The sequence below is a fragment of the Engystomops pustulosus genome, chromosome 7 (assembly GCF_040894005.1).
Source record: "Engystomops pustulosus chromosome 7, aEngPut4.maternal, whole genome shotgun sequence".
Classification (NCBI taxonomy): Eukaryota; Metazoa; Chordata; class Amphibia; order Anura; family Leptodactylidae; genus Engystomops; species Engystomops pustulosus.
In genome coordinates this window covers 138,393,692-138,410,272 of record NC_092417.1, presented here as the reverse complement: position 1 = coordinate 138,410,272, position 16,581 = coordinate 138,393,692, and the positions used below count along the sequence as shown (strand labels likewise).

Below are 16,581 nucleotides of genomic sequence, written 5' to 3'. Positions count from 1 at the left end.
AAATTTGCCTGCTGAACACATGAGGGCGGACACCTGAATGTAACACAGGAGATCACCGCTGATCTCTAAAGAGCTTTACCGAGCTCTAAAAAGCACAGGAGGCTTTATCCATGGATTAGAAAAAGTGAATGAAATCGCTGCATGGGAAATGGGGGTTGTGCAAACTCGTGTGACCGCAGATTACTGGCAGAGCGTCATTGGGATGACATCATAAGGACTTTAAGGTTCCCTTTCCAGCTAAAGGGATTAGGACCAGACAAAGGAACTGATGATGTATTAAATGCTGACCTCTGCTACACATGCTTTACATTCAGCGTGTTTATAACATCTGTTATTGGGCATAATCGGTCATTTTTGGGCAAAAAGTGGAATGAAAATGTTTGATTCAATCAGCAACAGGAATACCTGACTTTACAAAAGGAGGGGGGGGGTGCATTTATATTAAATAGGTCAGACAAAATCACTGTCCTCACAGCAGAATATCATAATGTCATGTCACGGTGACCTAGTGCAGAGTGACGTTTTTGCACTGCCTAGTGGAAAAGTAAGATTAAATAATTCACCTTTCTCCATCTATTTTTAGAAAACAAAAGCTTCCATGTAACGGGTAGCAGTGGAAAATTACTATGGAGCTTTTGGGATCTTTCAAAGTGATTCACTTTCATTATGACTCCTGCCTTAGTTTCCTGTGACTTGATGTTTAACACTAGTAAATTGGATTTGTAGGACTTATAGTACATGCTTTGTAACAGAGTTGTGATTGTTTTTAACCCCCAGCATTCTGTATCTTTAATGACTGAGTGAATTTGAGGGAGAAAAATGTAAAAAAAAAAACAGCTGTAAAAGCTGTAAAAAAATTTTTATCACCATTACTGAGAAACTCATGGAAAAACCTTGTGTTATAATGACACTGCAAATAATGAAATCCTGGTAACAAAGTGGTATTATTAGTAAGGTGATGGATCTGCTTTATGGAGTAGGGTAAAAGTAGGGGACAGCAAAGAACAAACTAAAAATGGACCAATGCTTTTTGACTAGTCTTAATCATGGTATAACTTTGGAATTATATAAACCTATTTGTTGCTAATACCTAAATATTTGGCTGTTAAAAGTGTGGGCTACATATGAGAAATTCCTATAGGGCAACTTATTTAGGCATTTTTTTATTTTAGCATGAAGGCACCTTAAATGTCAGTATGTCGAGTTCTCTGACTGGTAATGGACATTGCCATTCTGAGTTCTTTAAGGGAAGAAAACTATAAAGACAATTCCATAGAGAAAATCCATAAAATTGTGGCAGGTATTCATCTTGTGGCCTCCATTTCAAAGTTCCCAGTAAAAAATAAAAATATAATATCTGGCCACAAGGTGGCACTGTCCTACAGATCTGTATGAAGGCTGTTGAAAACTCAAGGCAGGTCCTATTCCTGCCCATGTTTGTGGCTCAATCCTTCCCATAAGAAGTGTATGGGAATGTAAAAAAACAGATATCACATGTGTGCTTAATGGCGACATCATTTATATACGAGGGGACTGCATACAATGATATGGGGGCTGTGTATACAGCTGTGGTAAACTATAAGAGGGCAGCATACAAACTTTGTGTTTATAAATTGAAGAAGTAATCCTTAAATAGAAAAAGTTTGGGGGCGACCACAACTCTTCCTTGACCTTGCCGTCCCGCAAACTAAGCTATCGTGGGAGAAGAGCATTTGTGAGAGAGGTAAAGAAATACCCCAGGATCACTGTGACGGAGCTCCAAAGATGCAGTAGAGAGATGGCAGAAAGTCCTACAAAGTTAACTATCACTGCAGCCATTCATCAGTGAGGGCTTTATGGCAGAGTGTGCCGACAAGCCTCTTTTCAGTGCAAAACTTATTAAAGCCGCATACAGTTTGCAAAAAAACACATTCTCTGGTCTGATGAGTTGAACATTGAACATTTTGGTGTTAATTCTAAGCGGTATGTGCAGAGAAAACCAGGCACAGCTCATCTCCTGCCAAATACAATCCCAACAGTGACACATGATGGTGGGAGCATCAAGCTATGGTGGCAGGGACAGGACGACTGGTTGCAACTGAAGGAAGTGAAAGAGAAAATGTGGCCAGGTACAGAGATATCCTGGACTGGCCAGAGCACTCTGAACCTCCAACAATGACCCTAAGTACACATCTAAAATAACAAAGCAGTGGCTTCAGAACACGACTGTGATCATTCTCGACTTGACCAGCCAGAGCACTGACCTAAACCTAATTGAAATGACCTGGAGAGACTTGGAAATGGCGTCCACCAATGTTCACCATCCAACATTAGTTAGCAAAGCTGAGAGTGTCATTGTGTGTTATATGCATCTCATCATCTCTCATCTCTGATCTGTCTCATCTCTATTTTTCTGTGTCAGATACTAGTAAAATGTTCTTAATAAAAGGGTAGGTAAACCTGTACCATGATGATCTAAGCACATTGTCAGCACACAGAATCTCATAGCACTCGAGGGATCATAATGGGGCACATTTAATAAGAAAAGTGCAAACTGCACTATATGCAGTTTGCCTGTGTATAGTGCTGAGGGCGCCAAATTCAGAATTCCTGGTGCCCAATCTTCATGAATCTGGCGCCCTCTGCACAGTTCCGACAGAGTGGACCACTCTTTTTTGGTGCACCTTTAACATAGGGAGTGCGACACAATTCTGTCGGACTTTCCATGTTAAATCTGGTGCACGGTCCAACTGATCACTGAAACGCTCCCTTTAGTGCAGAAACTTTTGTCACATGAAGAATAGTGCATCCACGACACAAAAGGGACGCGTGCAACACATATGTGGCGCAGATCCTTCTTAGATTTATTGTGTGAAATTTAAGAACTTTCTTTCATGTGAAACCCCTTTAAGTGTGTGAACCAACCAGGATGTCTTATGTTACTCAACTATTCATCTTATATCTCAACTAGCACAGAAATGGGAGCAACATGGGGTCAGGGTTTGGCACACACGTCATTTGTTTTCTGTATTTTGTCTTCTCAACCTTTTGCTTCTACAATAACAAAAGTGTAACATTAGTAAGTTCCAGACGGCCATTCTCTACCAGTAACAACTGGTAAATTAAAAAAAATTAATCATCAAAAAATCTAAAATAAAATACAACACGTGACATGAACGTTCACATGACCATATGGGGGTGTACGTACGGCCACAAGCTTGCAGCCGTACATACGTTCCCTATAGAAAGCAATGGCTGCAAGGAGTGATACGGGTACCGCTCCGTACACAGGGAAAAGGTAGGACGTGTCCTATCTTTCCGCATGTTACAGACCGTGCGCAATAGATCGCTATGGAGAGGGGAGGGGTTACCGCATAAGTCAGTGTGCATGTAGCCGAAGGTCTAGGCTTCATGTGAATGCTGATTCTAATAAAAATACCAAAAGAAAACCCAATGTCAATAAATGCTTCTACTCCTCTTTTAAATCCACACTAGGCTTTACCGTAAAGTTGAAAACTACATTAAAAAATTTAATGTATGTTCTTACCCTTTATATGCACGTTTTTAAAGCTAAGAATTTCCAAAACAGTTCTCACTATTGGTTCACATTATACGATTTATAGGGATTTTTTAACATTCAATCACTTGATAAAAATGCCAGTACATTATAACAAAGGAAAGCAGGCAGGTTGGGGTCTCAGCATTTCCTGAATTGCTATTAATAAGTCGAAGACATTTGTAAAACAATAGGAAAGGAAATGGGTGGGACATATTGAGCGATACCAATGACTACTAGCAGAGAACATGTCAAAACCCTTAAAAAGCCAACCATGACTTGTACATGTCAGCAGCCAGTTACATCACTTCCAGGCTCAAACACACAGGGTAAAATCTACCTATTAGATCCATTAGTGGATTATTCCACCTATTAAAATGTAAGACCACAACATAGAAATCCCCAAATATATATTTATTTGATCATGTGAAACAGGTGAAGATATCTGAACCACACACACATGTATGTGAGCATACGTATGTTTTATGTACAAAGTGACTTTAGTAATGAAATAAACTTTATATATACAAAAAAGTTCATTGCTCCATTAATAAATTGTACAACCATATTTTCATCTTTAGAAAAATCTGATTAATAAGACCATTGGAAATGGGGAACAGAGTGAATACTGTGAATCCTTAGGTATATCTCGGTATCAGGTCTGGCTTCAGTATTCTGAGACTTTCTGGTAGATAGACATTAGATTAATGTTGGCCAAACCTACTGATTCTGTTGGATGTACTGGGGTATATCTCAGCTCTCCCCTAACTGATCATGTAGGTAGAAAAAAATTGCTTGTTGAATTAAAGGGGCTGTACCAACTTTTCAAGTTATCTCCTATCCACAAAATAGAGGATAATTATTGAGGGTCCAACTGCTGGGACCCCGAATGATCACGAGAATGGGAGCCGCAGCAATCCGGAGAATGAGAGTCCTGCTCTTACTAATGGGTGAAGCAGCAGAAAGAGCATGTGTCCTGCCGCTCTAATCAATGGTATGGTAACGCCAGCAATTGCTAAGCTCTGCCACTGCCATAATATTCTATAGAGTGGAAGCGCGCATGCTCGTCCTTCCGCTCCAACCATTAGTGAGAGCAGGACCCCCATTCTCTGGATTGCTAGGGGTCTGGTTCTCATGATCGGTAGGGAACCCAGAAGTCAGACCTTCACTGATCGGATTGTTCTCTCCTATCAGGAGATATTTGAAAACTTGCTAAGTTAGTACAACTCCTTTAATTCAAAAAGTTTTATCCTTATTTGACAGATTTGCCACTCAGAGTTGTATTGGAGTAGCTCTGCTTTCCTTTCCCCATGAATACTATGCATGGCTGAAAATGTTATGGGGCTCAGCAGGATTAACTTTTAGCCAAAGTAATATTTAGCCAAAAACATTGAATATTTATGGACACTTTAACCAGACTATCCCAGCCAGCCCAGACTTTGTTAAAGAGGACCTTTATAGAGGTTTTTGGGGGCTTCCCTTGTTTTTTTTTTTATATAATGAGGAACTACATTGAATAGGAGCTGAGCTGCAGTTCCCCAGATATGCCACTATTAAAGAGAACGAGTGTCCAGCTTTTGTCATTACCCATATAAGGCTGGTTTGTGCCGCTGTCAGAACTGCCACAAAATATCCGCTGCAGTTCTGGCACTGGCACTAAGCAGTCTTTGTAAATAGTTGTATTTCACATACAATGAAACCAATGAAGCACAGTTTTCTCAATGTTGGGCAAGAGGCACACAATCCCATTCGTTCTACGAATTACGGACTGTGTGCCGGCCCGATTTCATGGACTGACTTCAGTGCAGAAGATGGGACTCCATGTATCATAATGATCCCTCTTTCCACACAGAAATACAAGTGTATCACAAGTACAGTTTTGTGTTGATGTTTTGCGGGGTGATGCTTTACTATGATGCTTGGATTCCAGTCCTCTGTACTCTGGTCAGCCCATTAAATTTAGTCAGCACATGGTCCATGATTCACATATAGACCACGGTTGTTTGCCTCTGACCTTATTGTGTCCTGCTTTTAACCCTTGTATGAATAACATTAACTAGAAGTCTCCATTCTCCTGTAGTTGGTTTAGGGTTGGACCTGACAGGTCTTCTGTAAGTTATTTATACATTTCCAGGAGGAACAACATAGGAAGCCCAGCAGAATTCTAGTATTTCCTGAAATAGACTTGTTAATAGAGCTGACATGTCCTCCTTAAGTGACTCTTTCAGATTAATCAGTTTTTTCCACATAAAATATCAGCGGAGAACCTATTTAAATATAAAACAATAAATCCCAACACTATCCAAGCACTTTCATTTATTTGGCAACATTCCATATGTGAAATGAGTTTTTGTATGCTCAGATGACCTGCGGCAGGTAAAAAGTGAACTACAAGTCCCAGGCAGTCATCAGCTTTCTCTTCATGCTATAAACATCCAATGCGGATCAGGAAATGTATTTATTTCACATTTTATGACCATAGCAGACTATACATGACCTCTCCTTAGAATAACTCTGGACGAACGGGAGAGGAGGTACCCTGTCTCCCGACTGTAGAAAAACCTGGAAATGAGATCTCCAACATCATTTTATTCTTTGGTTAATATGTGTTTCCCTGGTTGCCAGAGGAAGTTTATCTCGACCAGAAGCCGAGGGCATCAAGACCGAACTTACAGAAATGTCAGGGATTTCAATCAAGTTAATATAGTCCCGGAGGGGGGGTCAACCTGTAAAACTGATAACCTGCAGAAACTACTAGCGGCAAACTATAGCGACAACGACTGAATCTATCTACACACATTTGTAAATTGCATCAGGAGACCATTGTGACAATAAAACGACAGTGGAAATCTCATTTGCCATCAGAGATTAGTGACTCCTGTATACACATTGATCAGTGACTAGGAGTAGAGTCTATGCTGCGTCGCTCGTCTGTATATACAGAGATCCATGACTGAGAACAGACCTCAAGCGCTCTACCACGTGCATATACTGTATACAGGTCAGCAGAGATCATGTCACCCTGCTAATAAACAGGCCCCATTCTAGTCTTTATATACAGTGATCTGTAAATGGAAAAGGATGGTGGTATACAGGTATCTGGGAAGGAATGAGCTATCTCACACCTGTATATATATAAGGAGATTGATGACTGGGTAAGCTGTTGCCATACATATACAGAAGCAATCTTAGCTCCATTGCGTCTGCATGTATACAGAGATTAGTGTGCTGTCTTCTTTCTTGTATTCACAGAGAGGAAATGGCTTCAGATTTTATGTGTGTACAATATATACATAAAGTGTAGTAGGAAAAAGAGACCCTAAATTCCCCTCAGTAGCTCAATTGGCCCTAGAGTCTGGTTGTGAAAGTCTACAGTCTTTTTCATTCATAGCCATATACATTCACAAGTTTGAGCAGAACGCCCATTTTTAGTCATCGGGTGAACATACGACATGGAGTTGATCTGGACTTCCTACACTCCCTGTACTGGAGCTTCCATCTCCTAAGTCTCGTGGTCCACATGGTAAAAGGCTTAGCTCTGATGAAGCCACAGGGCTGGCATGATGCCTTATGGAAGCCCCGTCTTCCTCTAGAGCCAGAAAAACTTCAGAAAGGCATGAGTTTTCCCTCACCAGCTCATCCTGACGTCTCTCGAGCTCTGAAAGTTTTTTCAGGTACCCACCCAAGTCTTCCCGTAACACTTTGGCTGCGTGGTAACCAAAGAGTTGCCATTCACTAGCCAGCTTCTTGCTTTTCAATCGATCATCATCCAAGAAGCAGCAAAGGTCCTTCAACTCTCTGTTCTCCTCCTGAAGACGATGATTGACTTGTTTTAACTCGCGAATCTCTGTTAAGTGTCCTTGGAGCTGACGGTTCACCTCCTTAATAAGACGACCTCTTTGGATGAGGGCTGCCATTTTCTCGGCTTCCTCTTCTCTCAGTTTCCGCACAAGTTCTTCCTTGCTATGAGATAGCATTTCTTCATCTGTCACCTTAGATAGGTCACGTCCCAGCAGACCACATTCCTCATTCATCCTGTATATCCTTTCTTTTAGCCAAAATAAGTAAAATCTGATGGTTTTCCTTGTTGAGTCAAATCCTGTCACAAATATTGTGACAGACGAAAGAAAACTGTGGAAATATGGAATACAAAATACTTTTTGGACTACAGAGGTAGAGCCCGGAGGCTCTTTTTAATGTCTGACAGGATGATGAGCTGAAATGCTGATTATGCCCCTTCACCGACTCAGGATGGCCCTGGCTCGCTTTGATCTTGCCAGCAGACTGCTGTTAACTGTTCCTTTTTTCCACATTCCTCATTTTACTGAACAGATGGGAACGTGCCTAAGCAGAAGAATAAGACACATTAATAAGACAATTAATAAGATACATAAATCAGTTATTTTCAAATAATTACAATATATCTGGAATGTATCTAGATTTGAGAGTTCATTTTCAGAAAGGTAAGGATTATATGGCTTATTATATATTACACATTCCATACCTAAGGCAAGATCTTGGAGCTGTATCTATAGGTAAGCCCATTTTTCTCTTTACATACATATTTATACTGAAGCTTTTAGGACTGTGACTAGTAATATCCTGTGTGACGTGGGAGATTAGGCCACAATTATAAATGCTGTAAAGAATACTGTTTTTATGTAGTAATGGTGAACAATCTTCAAAAAGGAAATTTTAACCCAGTTCACTGTAGCCTGGCCCTGTTGTCAGTCATGATGATGGGCGATGCCAAGCCATAGTGAACAAGATGGGGAAGTAAAGATTAAATTAATCGCTGGCAGCGTAAAGAGTTGCTCCAGTGATGTAGCCTACGGCTCATTTACATATTTTTGAAAACTTTAATTAGTCTGATTGTAGATACAGTATCCTTTAACTTCACCCAACTGCCTACTGACAAAATACATCACCAGGTGCGGGTCTCGAGTCTGCAGCAATGTCTTTTGGTCAGACATGGCCAGAGATCCTAGAGAGAAGGTAGAAGGGGTTTATTATCGCTTCTACCTTCTCCTTTCATCACTGCATAGTGCTGAAGTAGCAGTAGGCAGTGAATACTGGAGCCAGCAGTGCCGCTGGCTCTATAGACCTGACGGTCATGTGATCACCATGGGTTAAGCAGAGCTCCTGGGTCAGACCCACTACAGCCCACTACATACATTTTCCCTGTGTCTCTTATTGATGCTCTTGTTACAGGGGAAAACTTGTAGAAATAAATTTAAAAAAAAAATGAAAATGTCCATCAGAGGACTTTTATGACATCATGGAGGACATATAAAGTAAAAAAAAAAAAAAAAAAACACACACACAAAAAATATCAATAAATAAAAATCAATCTGTACACTATAGAAAACATTGCCATAGTTGCCTTTTTTTTTTTTTTTTTTTTAGTTTCAACAACATATTATTGAAGGAAAACAGAATGGTGACTTACAATAGGTCACGGCAAAAGCCTTATTTAATTTTTTTAAAATGTATAATATACATGACAACATTTTTAAGTATCCCAATGTGTTACAAAAAAAATCACAGTAAAACCTTTTAAGGCATTGCACAAAACAAGAAGCTATGGCCCTTAGACCAATAATTATAAAAATTTTCTAAAAATGCTGCAGTCATTAAAACCTTTTAAGACCTGGTCAGAAAGGAGTTAAAAGTATGAAACTTTTACGCCTGCTGTTACAATTCATCCATAACATGAGAAAAGTACAAGTGACCATACAATAGGCAAAAATTGTCTAAGCTTGCCAATCTGTATGAAGGTGCCACGGCTCTCCCTACGATGGATGTTGTCGAAGGGTCGGCACACTGGAATTCAACATGCCCAATTAATTTTGTTCTTATGGGGAATAAGCAGTCTCCAGATGGATCTATTAAATAGAAAGCTATTAATGTGTATGGCAAAATTAATAGAGGGCATACCCCAGGGGGTCATTTACCATAGTTGTCATTCTTTCTTTTCTCTCTATTTGTGCCTTCATAAGCAATTTGAGCCTTTTTTGTGACTATTCCAATTTCTGTATAAAAGTGGAGATGTTGTTTTCTTTGCTAGGTTTGCCGTATTTATCTAAGCAGGACAAATCGGGCCAAAAATAGGTGCAGAACTATGCCAGGAAAACCTTGAAAATGAAAGGAGAAAAAGGTGCAAAAAAGCAGAAATCAGAGGACTTGCACCTTTTACATAACAAAGGTGCAAATTGTGCCAATTTCAAAATAAAACCAAACATTAGATTGAACAAACCCTTATAATAACACCTCACTATGATAAATTACCCCCAATGTGTATATCAAACATGTCCATAGCGGATTATAGGCCAAATTTTTAACAAAACTGCTGCTTTAGTTCCAATCCATGTATGTACGGTTTTCTACTGTATTAAAAAGTGTAGTCAACAACATCCGGTAAAGTAAAATATCCGTCACACTATTCCCTGTACACACGTGCTTTCAGATGTAACAGTGTTGTTTGTGGTTATGATACAGCTATGATTAAAAGATCTACAAGTAAATCATCCATGTACTCAGGGGTGCCCTTGCTCATCATGTCATCATTAGAAAGTGAGTTTCAGATTTGTTCAGTCATGATCAGGCTGGAGTCAGGTATTCAGAGCACATCAGAAGTTGCTTATGAAGTTCTTTACCTTTGCCACTACTGGTTCTCATACGTTTGTCCATCAGTTATATGTGGACCCCTGACTTTAAAGGGATTGGTCACTTAATATTTTCTAGCTGTTATATTCAGTGGCGTAACTAGGAGAGGCAGGGCCCATAGCAGACTTCTGAATGGGGCCCCCAATCACCCTTAAAAAAATATACATATTTATATGCTCACAAATGTGAGTTACAGTTGCACGATATACACAGTACACATATAGAGCATAATGCAGTATGTATACACATCATACATTGTGTACACATACAGTATACACACATCACATACAGCATATATGCATCACATATATGTTATACACATATTGGGGCAGATTTATCAAGCTGTCTGAAAGTCAGAATATTTCCAATTGCCCATGGCAACCAATCACAGCTCCCCTTTAAAATATTCATGAGCACTGGTGAAATGAAAGCTGAGCTGTGATTGGTTGCCATGGGCAACTGGAAATATTCTGACTTTCAGACTGCTTGATAAATCTGCCCCATTATGTTGTATAATGTGCTGCACAATATGTATATAAGGGTGTACATCCTCCATTCTTTAGTTTGTCAGGTTGGATGATGGGGGCCACAAAGCAGCTGCTATTGCTGCTACCACTGTAGTTACGCCCCTGGTTATATTTTATTACAGGACATAAATCGATACTTCAGATTTTTAGGAGGCCTGAGGGAGGCTGCCACATTGGGGCACATTTCCGCCGGGCTTCCCTTTTACGCCGCATTTAACAGGGTTTTTGGCTCACGTCATAGTTGTTTGGCGCAATCGCCAAATCGGCACAAATTGGGGGGCGAGGCCGGCGGACGATCCAACTGATTCGGACTGAGCGCGGGATTTAAAATTCAAATTGTGATGCAAGACGTGCACTTACATACACCGGGAAGAAGAAGGTGAACTCTGGCGGACCTGAGTGGGGAAGCGACACATGCAGGAAATCGGGCGCACAATCTTAGTGAATGGTGGCAGACTTCGTCCTCATCGGACAACACACCTCAGGGATCGTGCAGGGACCGGGTAAGTAAATGTGCCCCATTATTTTCAGTCCTTTCGCAGATGCAGTTGATTTTGCATGTGCTACAAGTGTTAATTCAGTTTATATCTACAACATGTACTGTACAAAAATCATCTGTATCTGCCCAAAAAAAAATCTAAAAAAAGGGATCACTACAGCAAATCGTGCAGATTTAATTGCAGATTTATTGAGCAATTGCAGCTATAGTGATATAATATAATGCTCCTGTTTCAGAATCACTCTTCCACATTTAAAGCATAACTTTTGTTTTGGTACCAGCCGGGGCACCCAAGAAAGTGCACATGTGGGTAAACTGCATGACTGCTCCAATGCTTATGGATGCTGACACATCACTTCTGCTTACATCCGGGACCCGCTACTCTATAGGGATTCATTTGCTACAATGTATCAGTCTTGAAACTTTTTATCTATCACACTTTTGTAAATTATTATTATACCCCCATAATTAAAAGCTCTTTACATTATCATACTCTTTACCTTATTTGGGCCTCCCCTCAAGGTATATCATGTCTTAGTATATAAGGAACAATACAGCCAAGGTTATATGGACAAAGAATGTGATGGATAAAGTTTCAGGTTGTAGGTAATGTACACCGAAGGTCAGTTTCATAATCCTGTCTATGAAGTGGATACAGCGGTAAGAGCGCACCATACATACTGGTATACATGATCCAAAATGTTGTTCCTAAATATAACAAGTCTTGTTAAATTGAAAGCTTGAGGTATGACAGAAAATGGCAGAAAGAATAAGCTCTAACAGAAAGCGGACAGATTGCTGACATGTATACACCGGGACCTACATAAACTATTATACACAGGGATGTGGTTGGGGAGGCAGAGGAAGAATGACAGAGGGAGGAAGAGATCTGGGAGATAAGAAGGATGTGAGGGAGCAAAAAGGAAATCTGAAATGGTAGGATTAAGCAATTATAAAAGGAGCCGTGAAGGGCTGATCATGAAGCAAGCAATGGAGCAAATGGCAAGTGAGGCATGAAAGTAGTCCGAGAAAATGGAAGATGCTGAGCTGAATAAATCGAGAAGGAATTCTGCACATAGACGCAGAAGATGTATACTGATCACAGGGCCCAAGGATTGCCAAAAACCTGCCAATGACATGATGCAGACTGTGTGCTGAAAATATATGGACACAGGCGCAAGGTGGAAGAAATGGAGAAATACAAAGAGAAAGACAGATGCAGATATAGGAGGAGAAGGAGGAGGGAGGAACAGAGATGAGAAGGAAAAGCGGACGCAGGCAGAAGGACACACACCTAGAAAAGGCTAATTGTACAGAAATCATGGATGTACAGCAACGCGGAAGGTACGAAGGTAAAGATGGGTATTAAAAAGACAGGACTAACCTGCTCCTGCAGCTGATGGGGACAGAGTGGGAGAGAGAGAGCTGGGGGAGGGGGAGAAGAGGGAGATAAAGGGAGGTGTGCTACGTCACAGGCTCTAGGAGCTCAGGAAATCCTGTGTACAACACACATACCCTGGATGGATGGAGTGTAGGGGGACATGGCAATAGGGAAGGCAAATATGACATTCCACATACATCCTAGCATCAATCAGAGATAAAGAGACGGCATCAGGTAAACATACATACAATGATGATAAACATACATACAATGATGATAAACATATGTATGATGATGATAAACATATGTATGATGATGATAAACATACATACAATGATGATAAACATATGTATGATGATGATAAACATACATACAATGATACTAAACATATGTACAATGATGATAAACATACATACAATGATGATAAACATACATACAATGATGATAAACATATGTATGATGATGATAAACATACATACAATGATACTAAACATATGTACAATGATGATAAACATACATAAAATGATGATAAACATCCATACAATGATGCTAAACATAGGTACAATGATGATAAACATACATACAATGATAAACATAGGTACAATGATGATAAACATACATACAATGATAAACATAGGTACAATGATGTTAAACATACATACAATGCTAATAAACATGTATGATGACGATGAACAAACATACAATGATGATAAACAAACATACAATGATAAGCAATAAGTACAATATGTATGATGATGATAAACATACATACAATGTTGATACACATACATACAATGGTGATAAACATATGTATGATGATGGGAAAGGTAGTGCCACTATTTCATGTCATGTCTCTACTACATGTGGGTTTAAGAAATTGGACCTAAGTCAGCAGATGTTATCTTGCACATTTACTATTTATATTCTGCTTATGAATGCCGGCGTAGGAGCCACCACCTAATAACCCTGACATGCCAATAAGCCAACCTGACCACCGTCCTAGATGCCCCTGTCATGTCACAACAGGCACAAACACAGCAGATTTTCCTTCACAGGAAGATTGCAGTTTTTACGTCCCATGTGGATGTATAAAGATGAAGGTGATTCTCCTATTAGAGTTGTCATCAATCAGCGCTGCAAGGGAACATGACAGCAACAATTCAATTCCCCTGCAGTGCCCCCACAGGGAAACTTAAGTATTACATGATGCCTAGTTAAATCAATGATCAGTCTGTATTATATATGGATGTGTCAGACGGTCTCTGTTCCAGTGAATTTATAGAAATACTGAAGCTCATTAGCTACCCTGCTGGACCATTTGGAAATTGTTCTCATAAACTAGACAATTCATCTAAAGGGTTAAATTGTTTTTGGCCTTTCTTCCGATAACTTCTTCCTGTATTTTTCACAAGTCAGAACAAGTTCTCCAGTCGTTCTGGGTGTTTGTTTGTTCTCTTGTATGTTATACAAAAATCTGCACATGGATTCCTGTACGGATATTCACTTCACAGCCAAATGGGCTTGTAATGATGTGAAATCTGAAGCTTACACAAGAAAGATAAAACCATGTTCACACAGTACAGATTTGTAGGTGTAATGTGGAGATAACCAGCGGCATAAATTAAAGGAAATCTACCAATAAAATCCATCATAATACCATGGGCGCTTACTCATAGATCCAGGTACTGCTGCTGTGGTATTTGTTATCCATGGCCTCCTTCCTTCTAAAATCAACTTTTAGAATTATGATAATGAGTCTAAAAGTATCTAGGATACAATACCAGAGCCCCACTGTCCTGCAGCTTCACAGGTTGCTACAGTGTGCAAGGAGCACTTCTAACCTCCCACCTCCGCTTGTGTAAGATCAGGCAGAAAGAGGGGGAAGCGATGTGGGAGCAGTGTAACAGCATGTGAAGTTACAGCACGTAGAGGTTCTGGTATAACCCTTCAAGCTTACTAAGCATCATTTTAAAAGTTGATTTTTGAAGGAAGGAGGCCATGGCGCCTAGATCTTTGAGTAAGTGCCACTAGTCTATCATGCTTGATTTTGATGGCATATTACCTGTATCTATTTCTATTCTTGGGTCCATCCCTGTACACCTACATGCAAATATAAGCTGTCAGCTGACATCCATTCAAAAAATCTCTTAGTCTCTTTGTACTAAGACATAGCTAGCACAGATTTCCTTTAGCAGTAGTAGCTTGCTTCCTAGCCCTTGCCCTATGTTTCCGCAGGTCATGACAAGCGTAACAAGAAATGAGGCAGCCCTGGTGCGAATTTAGAATCAGGACCCCAAATTCTTAAACCCATGCTACCAGCCCCCATTCCTCAAATTTTACTGCAGAATACACATATACGATATATACACAGACATATCCACATAGACATTACATTATATATATATATATATATGCTTTACACACATACACCAAATATTCTAAATAAATACAATTTTCTGGGAATACAATGTACCCGTGCCCCTCGGTACTCGCTGGCGTTAGTGCAACTCACCCGTCCCCGCTCCGGATCCCTGTCCATACCTTGTGCGCCAGCTCACCGTTAATTGGAGATAGCCATTTTCCAGGAGGTTATTTAAACCTGCCTCTCCCCTCACACCCTGCCTGATTATTATTATGTCCCCGACTACGAGATTGCCTGACGTTTCTGTTCCTCCACCTTGGCTGCCACCCCGCCACACCTGTGGAGTGACCTGGTGGTACCACGCCGCAGCAAGTTCAACCCGGTTAGCGGCGGGCTCTGGTGAAAACCGGCTACCACTTAGACTCCGTCCCAGGTGTCTGCTTGTGTCATCGTCTGCGGTGGTTCAGAGGATCCACTACCTCTGATCCTAACACGTATAATTGCCTCCTGCTCCTTTCAGCATGCCATTGTCCTAGTGCAACTCACCCGTCCCCGCTCCGGATCCCCGTCCATACCTTGTGCGCCAGCTCACCGTTAATTGGAGATAGCCATTTTCCAGGAGGTTATTTAAACCTGCCTCTCCCATCACACCCTGCCTGATCTTTGTGCCTTGTGCCTAAGAGAACGCTTTGTCTGATGCCTTGTGCTGTTATTGTGATTTCCTGTTGTGACCGTGGTTCCGTTCATGGACTACGCTCCTCTGCCGCCTGCCTTGACCTATGGCTTTGTCCCCGACTCCGATCCTGTGCTGCCCGCCCTGACCTCCTGCATGTCCCCAAAACATACTGCAAGACTTCAAAAACATACTGTTAGGTTGTTTAGATTGTGAGCCCCATGGGGACAGGGACCAATTTGACCTGCTTTGTGCAGCGCTGCATAATCTGTGTGCGCTATATAAATAAATTATTATTATTATTATTATTATGTCCCCGACTACGAGATTGCCTGACGTTTCTGTTCCTCCACCTTGGCTGCCACCCCGCCACACCTGTGGAGTGACCTGGTGGTACCACGCCGCAGAAAGTTCAACCCGGTTAGCGGCGGGCTCTGATGAAAACTGGCTACCACTTAGACTCCGGTCCCAGGTGTCTGCTTGTGTCATCGTCTGCGGTGGTTCAGAGGATCCACTACCTCTGATCCTAACACGTATAATTGCCTCCTGCTCCTTTCAGCATGCCATTGTCCTGTTGTAGGATGAAATTTGCTCCAATCAAGCGCTGTCCACAGGGTATGGCCTGGCGTTGCAAATGGAGTTATAGCCTCTGATAGTGATAGTACAAATCTCCCAAAGTAACCCCAGACCATCACATAACTTCCACAGCTTAACAGATGGCGTCAGGCATCTTCCAGCATCTTTTCAGTTGTTCTGCATCTCACAAATGTTCCACTGTGTGATCCAGAACACCTCAAACTTGGATTTTTTTCCAATCTTCCTCTGACCAATGTCTGTGTTCTTTTGCCCAGATTAATCTTTACCTTTTATAATCTTTACCAGTATCATATATGGATTTTTCTTTTCCACTCTGCCCTGAAGGCCAGAAACCTGGAGTC

The 16,581-nt window shown here is 40.8% G+C and overlaps 2 protein-coding genes across 8 annotated transcripts in view; one reads left to right on the top strand and one right to left on the bottom strand.

Moving 5' to 3' along the window:
- Positions 1 to 3,934: 3,934 nt before the first annotated feature.
- Positions 3,935 to 16,581, bottom strand: part of CCDC85B (coiled-coil domain containing 85B) — a 33,468-nt gene continuing 20,821 nt past the window's right edge. For 4 of the 7 annotated variants that reach the window (XM_072117964.1, XM_072117965.1, XM_072117966.1 and 1 more), the window contains one exon: positions 3,935 to 7,879. In XM_072117964.1, coding sequence (XP_071974065.1) covers positions 6,964 to 7,569 — 606 coding nt within the window. In that variant the 5' untranslated portion in view covers positions 7,570 to 7,879 and the 3' untranslated portion in view covers positions 3,935 to 6,963. Of the gene's footprint in view, positions 7,880 to 9,489; positions 9,616 to 12,611; positions 12,731 to 16,581 lie in introns of those variants that run through there. The other 3 variants (XM_072117963.1, XM_072117968.1, XM_072117969.1) reach the window with 3 other exon arrangements.
- The window catches only part of FIBP (FGF1 intracellular binding protein), a 37,751-nt gene continuing 33,615 nt past the window's right edge, over positions 12,446 to 16,581 (top strand). The window contains exon 1 of the mRNA XM_072117961.1: positions 12,446 to 12,579. Within this exon, the coding sequence (XP_071974062.1) occupies positions 12,553 to 12,579 (27 nt within the window). The 5' untranslated portion in view covers positions 12,446 to 12,552. The remainder of the gene's footprint in view (positions 12,580 to 16,581) is intronic.